The 18,194-nt window shown below is 43.3% G+C and overlaps 1 protein-coding gene across 1 annotated transcript in view; it reads left to right on the forward strand.

Annotated features, from left to right (window-relative positions):
- WSCD1 (WSC domain containing 1) overlaps positions 1-18,194 on the forward strand; it is a 64,208-nt gene that overhangs the window by 29,739 nt on the left and 16,275 nt on the right. Inside the window, exon 4 of the mRNA XM_033922994.1 lies at positions 7,601-7,722. Within this exon, the coding sequence (XP_033778885.1) occupies positions 7,601-7,722 (122 nt within the window). The remainder of the gene's footprint in view (positions 1-7,600; positions 7,723-18,194) is intronic.

Genomic DNA, 18,194 nt, shown 5'->3' on the forward strand with positions numbered 1-18,194 from the left:
AGGAAAACTAGAAAGAGTTTGAACCCACCGGGACAGATAGGGAAATATGATAAAGTACCCGAATGTAAAACCACTTAGGATATAAGTAATATAAATAAATAAACACAATAACATATACTTTATAGAAAAGAAACACAAAAAAGGTCAAAACAGAAGGAGAGGTAAAAAGATTCATTATTTATTTTCTTTGGTGTGGGAGATATTTTACTGTTAAATTATGCCCTATTGGAAACCATAGGAGGGACCTACCTAGACACTACCAGGTCTACCCACTGCACTCATGCAAAGACCTTGCTTAATGGTTGTTTATTAGTGAAGTTTTTTGACATATGAAGATGAACTGAGGCTTTTTCTCCACTTTTTTTCTTGTTTTTTGTGTGTTAAGTGAATAAGTGGGTCTTTGTATGAGTGCAGTGGGTAGACCTGGTAGTGTCTAGATAGGTCTCTCCTATGGTTTCCAGTAGGGCATAATTTATTAGTAAAATTAGGAGTTTTGTATGTCCTTCGTGAGATTTTTTTTTAGATATTTTACTGTCCCTCGAGGGCTTGCAATCTAACTTCCCCCACCATTTTTACAAAACCACGGGAGTGGTTTTTAGCCCGGGCCAGCACTCTGAACGCTCCATAACAGGCTTTGGGTGTTCCCAAGGGCGGGTTAGATATGGACGTCTTGCAGTTATAAACATTTTGCAAGACATCCTGGACAGAACTTATACATTTGGAACTAGACCTGTTTTAGATGTCCCAAGCTGACCAGATGAGCAATGAATGTGATGAAATAATCTCCTGGTAGAGACAAAGGCTATATTAGAAATCAACACATGGAATCTAAGAGGGAAAGGAAGAGCAATCTTTGTTCACCACTACCGTCTGTCACCTTCCACTCAACCAGTTCCTGACCTAGACCATCACTTTGGGGCCCAAACTAAGGACAATCAGTTTGTTAAACTTCTATGCAGAACACTGTCAAAGCCTTTACTAAAATATAATTACATCATATCTAGCGCACTCCCTCTATCAATTCTCTGGTCACTGAATGAAAGAAATTGATCAGGTATGTCTGACAAGATCTGCCTTTAGTGAATCCATGGTGCCTTGGGGTCTTGTAATTGACTAGATTCCAGAAACAGCGCTGTTCTCTATTTTAAAAGCATTTCCATTAATTTACTTACCACAGAAGTCAGACTTACCAGCCTATAGTTCCCTACTTCTTCCTTATTTCCACTTTTGTGGAGAGGGACCACATCCGCCCTTCTCCACTCCTCTGGTACCACAGAACAGAAATATTTGTTAAGCCATTCAGTCTTATTTTTATCAGCTTCTCTATATTTCTTCCCTTCACCTTTAAGTCTCAGAATGCCACTTTTGCATTTCTTCCTATCACTAATATAGTTTATAAAAAATGTCTCCTGTTTTACCGTGTGGACTAATTTTTCTTCCATTTCTATCTTTGCTTTCCTGACTACTTGACCAGCCTCTCTTAGCTTCTCCAGATATTTTTGCTTGTCTTCCTTTTTCTCCAGTCTTTTGTGGTTTTTGATACAGAAAAGAGAACAATTAAGGGAAGCACAAGAGGTGCTTTTGGAAGTTAAAGACAGATGGAAAAAGGGGCAGAAATCAAGTTTTGAATGCTTCTTTAAATAAGTGACTCTTAAGTTGGCCTTTAAAGCGGTCTAGATTTCTTTCTTCTCTTAATATGTGGGAGTGTGTGGTGCAGTGGTTAGAGCTACAGCCTCGGCACCCTGAGGTTGTGGGTTCAAATCCTGCACTGCTCCTTGTGACCCTGGGCAAGTCACTTAATCCCCTTTGCCCCAGGTACATTAGATAGAGTGGGAGCCCACCGGGATAATTAGGAAAAATGCTTGTATACCTGAGTAATTTGTAATTTGCTTACAATTGTAGGATATATAGAATATAAATTATTATTTTTTTTAATATATATGATGGGTAGCATGTTCCAGAGCTGAGGAGCGATGACGGAGAAAATGTCCTGACATTTAGTACCAATTATTCTTAATGATGGAATAGTTAACAAGCCACAGTCCGTAAATCTAAGAGTGCGGGAAGATTCGTAAGGAATGAGATATTTTTCAAAAAACAGAATAGACAGTTCAAATTACTTAGTGTGTCTGAATATTGGCCTCATTGTAGAAAGAATAAAAGTGGAATGTGATTTATCTGGTATCAGGGTTACGCTTTATGGTATTTAAGTAGCTATGGCAACTGTTATAATAACATTCAAGAATACCGCATTGTTATTGGAAAGGAGGCAAGCTTTGTTAGGCATGAGGAAAACCAAATGCTCTAAAAATCTGATTGAGTTTCTCACTCAGGGGCCTGCCTGTTTCCTACACCAGATCTCGGGGCACACTCAGACAGCCTGGTTTTCGGGACATCCACCTTGAATTTGCGTAAGGTAGGCAGTCCTTGCAAATCTCATTGATATGCAATCTATTCATGTGTAGTTATGGCCGATACAGTATCCTGGAAACCTGACTGGCGGGGGGGGTGCTCCGAAATCTGGTGTAGGAAACAGGAAGTAGAGAAACGTTGTACTAACCATGACAGCGGTGTTTCAAAATGAAGTCAATTGCATAAAGCATTTTGGGTCTGATTCTATCAATGGCGCCTAAATTAGTCGGTGCCTACAGAAACGGCACCTACCGCAGGTCATTCGAAGTTAGGTGCCATTTACAGAATTGTGCCTAGTGGTGTCTAAATCAAGTTAGGTGCCAGTAGGCGTCATAATATTAGACTAGGGTTTCCCTACCAGCGCTTAACTCAGTCTAAGCTAGGGGTGTCAAAGTCCCTCCTCGAGGGCCGCAATCCAGTTGGGTTTTCAGGATTTCCCCAATGAATATGCATGAGATCTATTAGCATACAACGAAAACAGTGCATGCAAATAGATCTCATGCATATTTATTGAGGAAATCCTGAAAACCTGACTGGATTGTGGCCCTCAAGGAGGGACTTTGACACCCCTGGTCTAAGCCCAAACTCTCCAACCATGCCTTCTTTTCGGGAAAGTGCCTCGGTGTAGACAACCACGTGCAGTGGTGTAGCAAAGGTGAGAGGCGCCCCTCCTCCTCCCTGACCCCCCTGCCCCATCCCTGCCCCCTCCTGCCACATGTGCGTGTCCCTTCCCTTCCCCATATCTCTTTAACATTTCCGGCTTCAGCAGCAACCCCCAACCTGCTGCTTGTGCCAGTGTTGGCTCTTCCTCTGACATCACTTCCTAGGTGTGGGCCCAGGAAGTGATGTCAGAGAAAGAGCCGACACCTGAGTGAGCAGCAGGTTGGGAACGTTAAAGAGATACAGAGGAAGGGAAGGGGTGCATATGCGTGGTAGTGGGGGCAGAGAGGAAGAGGGGTGCCAGCACCGGGGGCGGACTTCCCCCCCTTACTATGCTACTGCCTACATGGCACCTATCAAGTTAGGTGCCTACCCAGAAATGTATAGTTTTTTAATAGCTTGATTAAATTAACAGCACTGATTTAACCAATTAAAATTTAAACCGCCCCCCCCCCCTCCTTTTACTAAGCTGCAGCAGAGGTTTCTATCGCAGCCCAGAGCGCTAAATGTTCCGATGCTGATAGGAATTCTATAAGCATCAGAGCAGCATCAGAACATTTAGCGCTCCAAGTCACAGTCGCTTAGTAAAAAGGGAAGGGGGTAAATTAGGTGCCTAGATCGGCTGGGTGCACTAATCTTGGTGCCTAATGGCCGGCACTTTTTATAAAATCAGGGTCTTCTTGTGTATGTGTGCGGGGGAGGTGTTGAGCAGCGGAAGAGTTTCAATATACTGGTACTCACTTACTTATTGATTTAGTACACATTAATTAAATGCCCTTTGAATTATCACTATAGCACACGTCGTGTTCCCTGTGATGGCGCACAGGCTAAAATAGCGTTTTTGCTCCGGAAAAGCCGGTTCAGTGAAGCACTAGGAGTATGGGCTTTTTCACTCTTCTGAAGCTTACTACCTCACACTGAGGGCTCACTTATTTCTAAAATTGTAATTTATATTTATTAATAGTTATTGTGAATGGGTGTTTGACCCTTATTGTATCAGCGTTTCTGTTACCCTCCACGCTTAGTTCTATTGGCAAATGCTGTGTTTCTATTGGCTTATAAAATTCTGTTGAATCCCTTAAACATAAGAACATAAGCATTGCCTCTGCCGGGTCAGACCAGGGGTCCATCGTGTATAGTTACCCTCTATCTGTACCCTTCAATCCCCTTCTCCTTCAGGAAGTCATCCAATCCCTTTTTGAAACCCAATATCGTACTCTGTCCTATCACCTCCTCCTCCTAGCATTCATTTTGAATCTGCCTCCTTTCAAATTTTCTGAATGCCCTCTTGTTTTTGTTGCCCCCGCTAGTCTGAAGAATCTGTCCCTCTCCACCCTCTCTATGTCTTTCATGATTTTATAAGTCTCTATCCTGTCCCCTCTAAGTCTCCGCTTTTCCAGGGAAAAGAGCCCCAGCTTCTCTAGCCCCAATGGTTCATAGATGAGGTATCATACCTCCTCAAGGAGAAGAAAAGAGCATTTCTCTCATACAAACGCATGGGGGAAAAAGAAGCAAACGTTAAATACAGGACAAAGTCTGCAGCGGTCAAAACAGCAGTCAGGGAGGCCAAACTTCGTATGGAAGAAACTCTAGCGAAGAACATCAAGAAAGGGGACAAATCCTTCTTCAGATACATTAGCGACAGGAAAAAGAACACAAACGGGATAGTACGCCTTAGAACGCCAGACGGGAATTATGTGGAAACTGACTCCGATAAAGCCAAACTACTGAATGATTACTTCTGTTCAGTCTTTACCTGCGAGGCACCAGGGCACGGGCCTCGGCTGGATGCAAAGCAAAGCCTGGATGACCCATTTCAGAAGTTTGAGTTCACACCAGCTGATGTTTACAGAGAACTGTCAAGACTCAAGGTGAACAAAGCCATGGGACCGGACAATCTGCACCCAAGAATGCTCAGAGAGCTATGTGATGTTTTGGCGGAACCGTTAGCCATGCTCTTCAATCTCTCCCTAAGTACGGGGAGAGTCCCCCTGGACTGGAAAACTGCCAATGTTGTTCCTCTGCACAAAAAGGGTTGCAGAGCGGAGGCTGTGAATTACAGACCAGTAAGTCTCACATCAATAGTGTGTAAACTCATGGAAACTCTACTTAAAGGGAAATTAGACACGATATTGGATGAGGGGAATCTGAGGGATCCCTGTCAACATGGATTCACTAGGGGAAGGTCATGCCAATCCATTCTTATCGACTTCTTTGACTGGGTGACAAGAAAGCTGGACTCGGGAGAGTCTCTGGACATAGTGTACTTGGATTTCAGTAAAGCGTTTGACAGTGTCCCACACCGTAGACTATTAAACAAGATGAAATCGATGGGGTTAGGTGAGAAACTAACGGCATGGGTCAATGATTGGCTGAGTGGAAGACTTCAGAGGGTGGTGGTCAATGGCACCCTCTCTAAGAGGTGACTAGCGGAGTGCCGCAAGGCTCAGTCCTGGGACCATCCCTTTTTAACATATTCATAAGGGACTTGACCCGAGGGCTTCAGGGAAAAGTAGTGCTGTTTGCCGACGACGCCAAACTGTGTAATATAGTAGGTGAAAGCGATCTCACGGATGGTATGGCGCAGGATCTGATCAAGTTGGAAAACTGGTCCTCAACATGGCAGCTGGGCTTCAACGCAAAGAAGTGTAAGGTGATGCATCTCGGCAGCAGAAATCCATGCAGAACATACACCTTGAATGGAGAAACACTAGCTACAACCTCAGAAGAACGGGACTTGGGAGTAATCATCAGTGCAGACATGAAGGCTGCCAAACAAGTAGAGAAAGCCTCATCCAAGGCAAGGCGAATGATGGGATGTATCAATAGAAGCTTCGTCAGCCGAAAACCTGAAGTCATAATGTCACTGTACAGAACCATGGTGAGACCTCATCTGGAGTACTGTGTGCAATTCTGGAGGCCACATTACCGTAAAGATGTACTTCGAGCTGAGTCAGTCCAGCGAATGGCCACTAGGATGGTCTCCGGACTCAAGGGTCTCTCATACGAGGAAAGACTGGGCAAGTTGCAGCTCTACACTCTGGAGGAGCGCAGGGAGAGGGGTGACATGATTGAGACATTTAAGTACGTCACAGGTCGTGTCGAGGTGGAAAACGACATATTATTTCCTAAAGGACCTTCAGTCACAAGGGGGCACCTGCTCAAACTCAGAGGAGGGAGATTTGGTGGTGACACCAGGAAGTATTTCTTTACAGAAAGGGTGGTGGATCACTGGAACAAACTACCGGTGCAGGTGATCAAGGCCACTAGCGTACTTGACTTTAAGAATAAATGGGACATACACGTGGGATCTCTACGTGAGTTGAGCAGCACTCTGACTTAATGGGGTGGGACAGTAGAGTGGGCAGACTTGATGGGCTGTAGCCCTTTTCTGCCGTCATCTTTCTATGTTTCTATGTTTCTACCCTGACTTTAGTAACAGGAAGAGGCGGTCGGAGCATACCGCAAGTGTTTTTTCTGCACCCACCGGCGCCCCAGCTGCCCTCTCCTGCCTTTTGACAGGTGAAAACCTGTAGTCGCGGTTTTTCAAAACGCGTGGGGGGGGGGTTTCCTGGAACGGAACCCCTGTGAATTTTGGGGGAGTACTGTATTCTATACCAGTGTGCTTAACTTTTAGAAATGCCCATGATCCACCCGTGCTCCTCCCCTAGCCACACCCCCATTTGAAATTTGTACACTAGAACTGACTCTCATTACTTTATAGAATGTGCCTACCAAGCTGTGCACATAACTTCTAATTAAAGCCAATTAGTGTCAATTATGAGGCGTTAATTCTGAATTATTGATGCCAATTGGTCTTGATATACAATTAAGTTGGGCGCGGAGATTGACTGTGCGTACCGATTTGAGCCTGCACCATTTGGAGCTATATAGAGAATATGTGGGTAAGCGTATAGAAATGCATTCTAAGACATCAATACTTATAGGTTAAGTAAATGAGGCCCTTAGATTGTCAGTCCCCTGGGGATAGGGGAATTTTGACTGTACTTGAATATATCTTATCTTGACCCACAAATGAAAAGCAAAACCATCCTATCGTTCATTTAAAATCTGCAGTGCACAGCCAAAGGAATGGGGGGGGGGGGGCAGGTGGTTGGAGAACCACGAACTGAGCTGCTCGACACTAACGCCCTTTTTTCATAATGCCCTCATTTTCATCGCTAGAAACCTCTTACATTTTACTGGAGCTTTTAACATTTCAGGATGAAAACAAAGAGCCAAACTATGAAGTGAATGTACCGGACGCCTAAGTGTACAGCCGACTGTGCCATGGAGGAATTTATTAGAACCTGCAGTACCAGAACATAGCTATTAAAGCTGCATGTGGCTTCTCGTAACAGTGAATTTGCTACATGTTTAGCTGTAGGGTTTGTGAATCAGCAGCCCGGTTTCTATTACTTTGCCACGGCATTCCCTTCGATGTCTGCAGCTGATACAGTTATTTTGTAACAGTGATACGCTGCCGGCTCTGCTTTCTTAGAAGGAAACTCTTTTCATCTTGTTGCAGGCAGGGCTCCCGTCCGTCGAGGATGCTTCAGGGTACCAGCGAACTTTACCAACACTTTCCCTACCTCTTTCGTGCAATTCAACTTGACAGCGGAGATCTGCTCAGAATTCTGCTCTGATAAAGTAAGCCCAGTGGTTTTATTTTTATATTGTGTTTGTGTTCTTTGTAGAGGTGGCTATATTTTATCTGTTAGAAATTGCTGAAGCCCTCCCTCACTGTACCGTATTGTCTCAAATGTAGAAGGAATGACAGAGTCCTCCAGCTCAGTAGCGTAGTAAGAGGGGTGGGAGGATGGACTGCCCTGGGTGATGGCAGGGAGGTGTTGTGGGGGCACCAACACCTCCCTGCCCCTCCCTTCCTCCCTCCCACCCATTCTTCTTTAAATCTTTGCCAGCGTGAGGAACAACTCTGGCCTGCTGCTCGCACCGGCCTGGCTCCTTCTGAAATCACTCCCGGGTCACGGGGGCCAGGAAGTGACATCAGAGGGAAAGCCCACGCCAGCACAAGCAGAAGCCAGAGATTTAAAGAGGTATGGGGGTGGGAAGGGAGGGCGTGAGTGTGGCATGGGGGGCATGGAAGGAGTAGGTGGGGGATGATGCGGAAGAAGTGGGGGCAGAGAAGAAGGTGTGGGGGGCACCACCGCCCAGGGCGCCTCCCACTCTTGCTACACCACCGCTTCAGCGCTCTGTCACTTTGGGCAATCTGACTCAGTTACCAGCATCTGAAGGTCTTCTGCCAAAAAAAAAAAAAGAATTTCATAGCTCTGCTGTTCAATTCCTACTAGAATATTTATCATGAAGTTCCCAATTGTGGTTTTCATGGCTCCCAAAGAGGTCTGGATTTTACGATATACACAGTGAATAACGCACAAGAATATTTTAGGCATGCACTTTTAAAACCAGTTGCATTGCTGCAAATCCACTGTATGTTTTGGCAGCCATTTTAAAAGCTTTGTGTGCATTACAGATAGCCTAAATCAGCATTTAGATGTCTATATTACATGCATATCTAAATCCAGATATACTCGTAGAAGCCCAGCTCCAATATCAAACATGTACATTTCACAAGCAGGCATGGTTTGAGCTTGTTATGAGTAGGACTAGCTAGAGAAAGCCTAAAAGATACCTCTGCGTTCCCAATTTCAGAAGGCAAACGCATGTGTATGCCCACTGGCATCAACATTGGGTTTTGCACCTGCTCCTGGGAATGTTTAGGTTAGAGAAGGTTGCTTGTTTTGTGCAGTGCTCCAGTGAAGGTATTAGCAAAGCAGGCCGTAGCAATATGTGCATCCAGTGCAGTCACACAGGATGCAAGAGAGGCAGGAGACGAGGATTGCCAGATTTTCCAATCAGAAAATCCGGACTCCCTAGACCCACCCCCCAGGCCTGTCCATCCCCGCTCTGTAATGTCCTAATCCCGCCTCCAGTGCCACCCTAGCCCTACCCCCTGCTGCCTGCTCTTGTCAGGCAGGGAGGAAGTCCGCGCATACGTGGATGGCGCACGTGATGTCATCGCTTGGCATCCGCGCATGTGTGGACTTCCTCCTTGCCCGATGCGATTTGAAAAGACTTTTCAATCGCGGACTCACTCATTTGCAGTCTGCTCAGACCGCCTCTTCCTGTATTAAAGTCGGGCTATACCAATCAGGAGCAGTTCCTGATTGGGGTAGTCCAACTTTACTACAGGAAGAGGCGGTCTGAGCTGACCGCGAGTGATTTTCTTCACCCACCGGCGCTCCAGCTGCCCTCTCCTGCCTCCCCTTCCTTTTGATAGGCGAAAAACCACATTTGCGGTTTTTCAAAATTCGCGGGAACCCCCCGCAAATTTCGGGGGAGTACTGTATATCGTTTGGTTATCCTGAATTTCTTTTATTCTTAAGAATGATCCATGTAGTTTTTGCATTTCTTCATTTTACAGCATGCAACATTTTTTCCACCAGATAATTTATCATCCTCTAGTGTTTGATTCTGATTCTAGCATAATTGAACATTACAGGAACAACCACTCAAAGCAATATTCTAACTGTGTGCTGTTGTTTTTTTTAATCAATAAAAATAATTCCAAACTCTGCAGCCTTCATAATAATGCTCAGTTAATTGAGCCATCATTTAAATTGGTCTGGCTTAATGCAGATCTGCTAATGAAATTTGATTCGAGCCCACCTTCCAAGAGTTGTATTTTGCAAAAGAAATGAAACGTGTCCAGAAAACATGATTGTTATTTTTGATGTCCTCTCCTGTCAACATGCTCTCTCAAAGATGATATTTGTATAAAATATTTCCAAGAGTTCACCAAGATAAAACCCATGCCAAAAATATATTGTATTCAAGAGAGATGATCATAATGACCAGTGATGAATTTTACCTCCTCCTTTACAAAGCCATTCTAGCGTTTTTAGCGCCAGCCATTGCGGTAACATCTCTGACGCTGATTGAATTCCTATGTGTGATGGTGCTGTTAGGATGCTGCGGCTCCCTTCGCCGATGGTGCACAGGCGCACGTCCGCTACCCCATCTAGAACTGCCCCATGCTCCCTGGTTAAGCTGCAAAATAAGGGCCTCATCATTAGTTCCCGCCATATGACAGTGGGCCTGATTATCACTAAGCAGCTAGCCCCAGCCTTTCCAGTTCTGTAATATCTTTAATTCTGTATAAATGTCATTTGATCAGAATTTAAAGAGACGCTCCTGAATATCAATGGGTCAAACACCATCAGTTCAAATCCACGATTTTCACCAACTGAGGGACCCTAACCAAGGTACAAATTTAGGGCTCCTTTTACTAAGGTGTGCTAAGCATTTTAGCGGTTAGTGCACGCTAAAACGCTTAGCGCACCTTAGTAAAACAGATTCGGTTTCTGCCAAGTGCAGTGTGGTTACTAGAAATGGCAACCATGTAGCCTGACTTAATTCTTTCTGAAGGGACCAATATACAAGTCAGTTGAGCAAACCAGTCTTATGATTGAAGCTGAACTGAAAACATTGCTCTGCGGTCTGAAGCCCCACTTAAGCTACACATCAGACCAATAGTTGACTTAATTCATCTTTCGGGATAAATAATTGATTCCTATTATTTAACTGGGAGGCAAAACTGCATAATCAGTCAGACTGCTTTTCTAGTCTATTTTAAATCCCCTGATAATAGAAGAAGTGCCCTGAATTATTGATTTCCAGGCTGGAATTATGTGGCACACGAACAGTGTGCTTGAAATGCTAAATCAGTCAGAGAGTGCCAACCACACTGAAGATTGATGCAGTTCGGATAATAGTGCTGTACAAGAATCACCTTATGAATTATGAGGGATTTTAGGATCCCTGCAAGGATGGTATGCACTCACCATGTACCCCTGCCCTCATTGCTCTCCCTTACTCACTTACATCAAGTGGCAGTGAAAGTACCTGGTATAGGTAGAGGTCATCAATCCCTATTGGTGCAAGAAGGAAGAATATTGTCCTGTTTCTCTGTTCTTATTGAGAAAGACATGGGGGAAGCTACTGCTTGCCCTGGATACTCTTTGGGTTTTGGCCAGGTACTAGTGACTTGGATTGGCCATCGTAAGAACAGGCTACTGGGCTTGATGGACCATTGGTCTGACCCAGTATGGCTGTTCTTATGCTCTTATATGTACCAAGTATAGGACAATCAACCCATTGTAACATCACTGATGAGGTTGGCTCTGAGGCTGGATGGCTCTGAGGCACTGTGGAATGAGGCATTATGACATCACAATCTCAGCTCTGGAATGTTGCTCTCATTGGGGTTCCGGAATCTTGATATTCTGTGAGATGCTGGAATGTTGCTACTCCTTGGGTTTTGGCCAGGTACTAGGGACCTGGATTGGCCACCTTGAGAACGAGCTACTGGGTTTGATGGGCCATTGGTCTGACCCAGTATGGCTGTTCTTATGCTCTTATGTGTGCCAAGTATAGGACAATCAAGCCATTGTAACATCACTGATGAGGTTGGCACTGTGGAATGAGGCATTATGACATCACAATCTCAGCTCTGGAATGTTGCTCTCATTGGGGTTCTGGAATCTTGCTATTCTTTGAGATGCTGGAACTCCTTGGGTTTTGGCCTGGTACTAGGGACCCGGATTGGCCACCGTGAGAATGGGCTACTGCAGTGTTTTTCAACCTATTTACACCCGTGGAGCGGCAGAAATAAAAGAATTATTTTATGGACCAGCAAACTACTAGGACTAAAATTTAAAAAAACCCTGTTTCTGCCCCATCTCCGCGAGCTCGGTCACTTCAGTAGCTATAGAAAAAGACAAATATAGTGCAAAATATAGACAGCAGATATAGATTCTCAAAACTGACACGTTTTGATCACTAAATTGAAAATACAATCATTTTTCCTACCTTTGCTGTCTGGTGATTTCATGAGTCTCTGGTTGTGTTTCCTTCTGTCTGTGTATCCTTTCTTTCATTTCTTTCTTTCTGCACTCAGGCCCAAGAATTGTCTCTTTCTATTCCCTCCCTCTTTCCTTCCCATGTCTTTAGTGCCCCAGTGCCTTCTTCCCATGTCCTTAGTGCCCCCAGTGCCTCATTCCCATGTCCTTAGTGCCCCTTCCTATGTCTTTAGTGCCCCAGTGCCTCCTTCCCATGTCTTTAGTGCCCCCAGTGCCTCCTTCCTATGTCCCTCTCACTGCCTTCCACACTTTGTCCCACCCTCACCCCCAAAGCCAGCCTGCCTGCCTGTCTACCTTTCTCCCTCCCTCCCTGGCCAAAGCCAGCCTGCTTGCCTGCCTACCTCCTTCCTTCCCTGCCGCTCAAAAAAAAAAAAAAAAGCTTCCCTCCTTCCTTTCCCCGGGTCGCCTGCTATCTTACCGCCCTGCTGCTGCTAAAGCCGACAGGAAGTCTTCTTTCTGACGTCAATTCTGACGTCGGAGAGGGCGTTCTGGGCCAGCCAGGCAGCGATTGGCTGGCCCAGAACGTCCTCTCCGAATTGACATCAGAAAGAAGACTCTCTGTCGGCTTTAGCAGCAGCAGCAGGGCGGTAAAATAGCAGCTGACCCGGGGAAAGGAAGGAGGGAGGCTTTTTTTTTTTGCACCTGTCCCTGGACCTTAATCTTACCGCCCTGTGCGGACCGGCAGAAATTTCCTGCAGACCGGCACCGGTCCGCGGACCGGCGGTTGAAGAACAGTGGGCTACTGGGCTTGATGGACCATTGGTCTGACCCAGTATGGCTGTTCTTATGCTCTTATGTGTGCCAAGTATAGGACAATCCAGCCATTGTAACATCACTGATGAGGTTGGCACTGTGGAATAAGGCATTATGACATCACAATCTCAGCTCTGGAATGTTGCTTTCATTGGGGTTCCAGAATCTTGCTTACTCTTTGAGATGCTAGAATGTTGCTACTCCTTGGGTTTTGGCCAGGTACTAGGGACCTGGATTGGCTACTGTGTGAACGTGCTACTGGGCTTGATGGACCGTTGGCCTGACCCAGTAAGGCTATTCTTATGTTCTTACAATGTTTTTATTTTATTTATATTTTTAGTCTACTTTTGTTTGCGATTTTCTATTTTATAATTTGTATTCAAACAATATCTTATCTGTTTTAAATCATTTCATGGAGCGTCTCTCACGACATGTGCATGTTTCAATTGCACTTCTTCAGGGTCGAGGCTCTTCCAACATTCTTAAAGCGCTATACACATTAGCGGAATCACTGCCGTACTACGCAACTTTTCAACATTTGTTTGTATTCTGACAGATAACAATAGTCATTTCTTGCACTGGTGAGGATTAAGGCCCCCCGCTGACATTGGGGGTTTGGGCAAAGCCAGCTAGCAGGAGTCAGTGTGGGAATGTCCACTGGCTCCTTAAGTGTTCCGGTTTGCTCAGCCATTTTTTTTTTTTTAAATGCACAGATATGTACAGACAGATGGACTGATCATCAACAACAGGCACTCATGTTTTAGTGTGAAACACAAAAATATTTAAGGTAATGCCTTCTTATGAGCAAGCAACACATTTCCTGGCTAGCTTTCAAGAGCTGCACCTCCGTAATGAGTTTAAAAAATGAGCAAATGAAGAATACAGTCATGTGGCGGATTGTTATCTGCTGGAAAATAGTGAAACAACAAATTATACGATGTTCTGTCTTCGCAAATCTTCTAATAAAAACATCAAGACTGAAAAAATATATATATTACCTTTCACTACATTACTGATCTTGGTTTCTGCATGTTTCAAAGCAAAATCAAGACAGGCCTGTTCAAAACAAACCAAACTTTATTATTTTACTACACATTTTTCCATTGTCTTTTAAACCCTGGCAGCACAGAAACCTTAATTATTTTCAACAATTAACTAACTCTCGCCCCCCTTTTACAAAGCCACCCATTCTATTTGTGACTCGTCATTTATCTTATGCTACTCGTCAGCGCGGCTTGATAAAAGGGGGAAGGGTAAATGAAACTCAGTATTTCTAAAGAATTAAATATGCTTTCTAACCAATAAAAGCAATTGGAATTGTACCCAATATCGTATTTAATTTACAATTGTAAATAAAACATTGCAGGCCTGACTTTCACAGAGAACCCAGCACAGAGGTAACACGTCCAAACTCATAATTTCATCTCTTGAAAATCGGATTTCAGTGCTATAATTAAGAAGGATATCACCCTTCATTAATCTTTGGTGATCAGGTTGCATGTCTGGGTTTTCCCTAACCATATGGCTCCAGAAAACGGAGGATGGATTGAGACATCCGGGTTTTACTTCCACTGAAAGCAATGGAAGTAAAAAAAATGGATGTCTCAATTCATCCTCCTTTTTTCTGGAGCCATATGGTAACTCCATCTAGGCAGGATCTAAATTAAACCTTATGCTTATACGCCACATCTTCTCTATAACATTAGAGCTTGGAATGGTTTACAAGAAATTAGAAAGGAGAATAGATACAATATGGATTTGGAATAGTATGGAGAGGAGCGGAATTTACTACTTTGAAAATAGCCAAGTTTTCAGATGTTTTCAAAATGGTTGGAAAGAGCCCAGATCGCACAGTTGAATAGGAAAATTATTCCACAGCTCAGTAATTTTGAAAAGTATAGACTTCCCTAATTTGCCAATGTAGTTAACGCCTTTCAACGTGGGAAAGGACCATTTAAATTCTTGAGTAGATCTGGTAATGTCAGACCTTACAGCATTCCAAGACAGGGGAATTAAAAGAGAAAGGATGCCATGCAAGATCTTAAATGTTACGTAGGCACATTTAAAATAAACCCTGGAAATTATTGGAAGCCAATGAAGTTTTTGCAGGAGCGGAGAAACGTGATTAAATTTACTTTTTGCAAATATCAGCAAAGCCGCAGTATTCTGAATCAGTTGAAGTCTTTGAATGCTTTTCTTGGTCAAGCTTAAATAGACCGAATTACAATAATCCAGCCTCGAAAGGATGATTGATTGAACAAGGACAGCAAAGTGTTGTTGATGGAAACAGGATCTCACTTTCCTCAACATATGGAGACTAAAAAAACATTTTTTTTTTACCAGAGAATTAAGATGGTCGTTGAATGAAAGTGTTGAATCTATAATGACACCCAGAATTTTACTTGAGCATTCAATCTGCAGTGAGGATCCTGAAGGCAACAGAATGGACGAAGGTAGCTGCTCTAATTTTGGGCCAAACCAAAATAACTTTGTTTTGGACTCGTTCAGTTTCTTTTATACAGTAAGGGCCCAAGACTGAAGTTTTGTTATACATTCTGTTATATTCCCATCGAAATTAGTGAGATTCGAGTCTATCTCAAGGAGAACAAAGATGTTGTCTGCATACATAAATAGTGTTTCGCAGGGGGATAAACGGAAAAGCTTCAAAATAGTCATGTAGATGTTGAAAAGAATAGGTGATAAAGGCGATCCCTGCAGGACTCCGCATAAAGGCTTCCATGAAGATGACATGGTGCCATTCATATTAACAGTATATGAGCGAGATCGTAAGAATTTTGAAAACCAGTCTAAGACTGTTGAATCAATACCTATCTCAGAAAGTTGGTAAATCAAAATATCTTGGTGAACGACATCGAAGGCCGCCGATAGATCGAATTGTAGCAAAATTGCAAACTTATTGCACGCTTGCAATTGCTGAACCTTAGACATTAAGACCTTAGAGATTCGGTACCAAGATTAGGTTTGTTGGTAGCGAAGTAAGAGATCAGGTTAATGACTTTATCTTCTACTGTGTGTGTTTCGGTTACTTGGTGTTCTATATATTATCAGTAGTTTTATGTCCTTCCCTCCTTCTTGATTTTTTATGTGCGATTACAGACTTTAAGAAAGAATAATTTTGCAAATATCTCTAATAAATATTATGCCTTTAGGATAAAGGTCTTTAAATCGATATATTTCTGGTAACCCATCTAGTAAATACTAAATACTAAAACATCTCTATCAAACATTAAATCTTTAAAGTTAAGGTTTTTTACATCAGCAAACTTCTACTAATTCTTTTAGTAAACTCTGTATCTACAATATCACTTTCTTTAAAACAGAATCCTTCAAACAATCATTTCTAGCACACGCTACTGTAGTTTTAAGGTTTTATAGTTGACATCTTTAGTCTAAAATTGTTTCTTTTACTCACTGTCCTTATGGTCCTCTTGGTCCACACAAAGGGCACTTTGGCGGGGCCCACCAGCAGTGCAGGCCCCCCTGTCAAGCAGTCCTTTAAAGAACTGTCGAGGAGGCCCAGAAGTAGGTGGGCGGGGCCTCACTGGGTCATATGGGGGATCAAAGCTGGTGGAGAGAGGCGGGATGTTCTACTGGCTCCCTTCCTCCTCTCTCTGCTGGAGGCTTGAGAGCGGTGGTGCTAGAATGAAATTAACACCTCAATAGACTCACCGAAACTATGTTTGATTTTGATTTTTTCTGATTTCATTCTAATTTGCTAAGTTATGCTACACCCTGTATTCTTCTTCTTATGTGTAAATTTTGATTTGTAACAGTACCTAAGGCACGCTAGCCGTTTTAGCACGCTCTAAATCTTAGTGCGCGTTAAACGTTGACGCATCCATAGAATATAATGGACACGTTAGCGTTTAGCGTGCGCTAATATTTAGCACATGCTATAACGGCTAGCACACCTTGGTAAAAGGACCCCTATATATTGTATAGCATATTACACCTTTCCTTTCAGTTATTTACTCTCCTGCCTTTTTTTGTACAGGCTGAGATCTGATTTGCTTCCTTCCTGTTTCATTTATCTTCTTTTCTTTAGTTCATACCATTCACTTCTCAGGCACTTTAGCTTATATTGTGATCTCTATTTGGAACAGATAGGGAATTATATGTGCCATAATACCACGTACAAGTGGTTCTATTAATTTTCAATGTTAATATTTTCTTCTTCCTTCTTGTACGTATTTTTCTGTAAGAACATAAGAATTTTCGTTGCTGGGTCAGACCAGTGGTCCATCGTGCCCAGCAGTCCGCTCATGCGGCGGCCCTCTGGTCAAAGACCAGCGCCCTAATTGAGACTAGCCCTACCTGCGTACTCTCTTGTTCACCAGGAACTTGTCTAACTTCGTCTTGAATCAGTGGAGGGTATTTTCCCCTATAACAGACTCCGGAAGAGCATTCCAATTTTCTACCACTCTCTGGGTGAAGAAGAACTTCCTTAAGTTCGTACAGAATCTATCCCCTTTCAACTTTAAAGCGTGCCCTCTCATTCTCCCTACCTTGGAGAGGGTGAACAACCTGTCTTTATCTACTAAGTTTATCCCCTTCAGTACCGCATTGAACCAAAAGGCATATTGCAGTATATAAAGAATTATGTTATTCAAACTAAAATTCAATAAACTGGAAACAAATGAACCATTTGTTTCCAGCTACAACCCTGAGCTACCTTCTACCTCGTAAGCTCAAATGTATACACTTGAATTGCCATGCTGTGAAGCATGTTTAATGTAAAGGATACTGGTAGATAAGGATCATTGGGCCCGAGTCTCACATTTAGCAGTTAGAGGGGAAACCCGCATAGTTCTGTCTGCCTGTTCCATGGCTTTGTTCATTCTGAGCTTGTGCACAGTGTTGGCATTCAGCAGCGTTTCATTAATTTTCATGAAGAGGCCAGATTGTCGTAACTCTTCATGTTTGCTTTGAAAATTAAGTTGTTCACAGCCTTCTGCTTCCAGCGATACTTCATAGGTAAAATCTTTTCTTTCCCCAACATTTTTTGAAATTTAAAGAAGGAAGAACAAAATACCATATACAGAGTGTATGGAAATAAGCTCTTTAGAAATTCCCTGCAGAGATGGAAATTGCTTCTGTATTTTCCAAGTCAAGTGATGTTTTTCAGCAGTTGTCACCTGGGGAATGATTTGACATTTGAATGAAAAATGCTGGGGCGTCTACCAGGCTAAATTGATGAGTAACGCAAGTCCTCAGTCAGGCAACTGACAGCTTTTATCATGAGGGGTGGGGGGTGATAGATTTGTCTATGGGCCTTGTTGGCACCACCTATACTTGGAAAACTCTAGAACAGTTGGAAAGACTGTTCAACCCACCGTGCTCTTTACAGAAGTGATGAACATTATTTTGAAGCACACACTTATAAGTTGTGACGTTGCCTTTGATAGA

The sequence above is a fragment of the Geotrypetes seraphini genome, chromosome 15 (assembly GCF_902459505.1).
Source record: "Geotrypetes seraphini chromosome 15, aGeoSer1.1, whole genome shotgun sequence".
Taxonomy (NCBI): domain Eukaryota; kingdom Metazoa; phylum Chordata; class Amphibia; order Gymnophiona; family Dermophiidae; genus Geotrypetes; species Geotrypetes seraphini.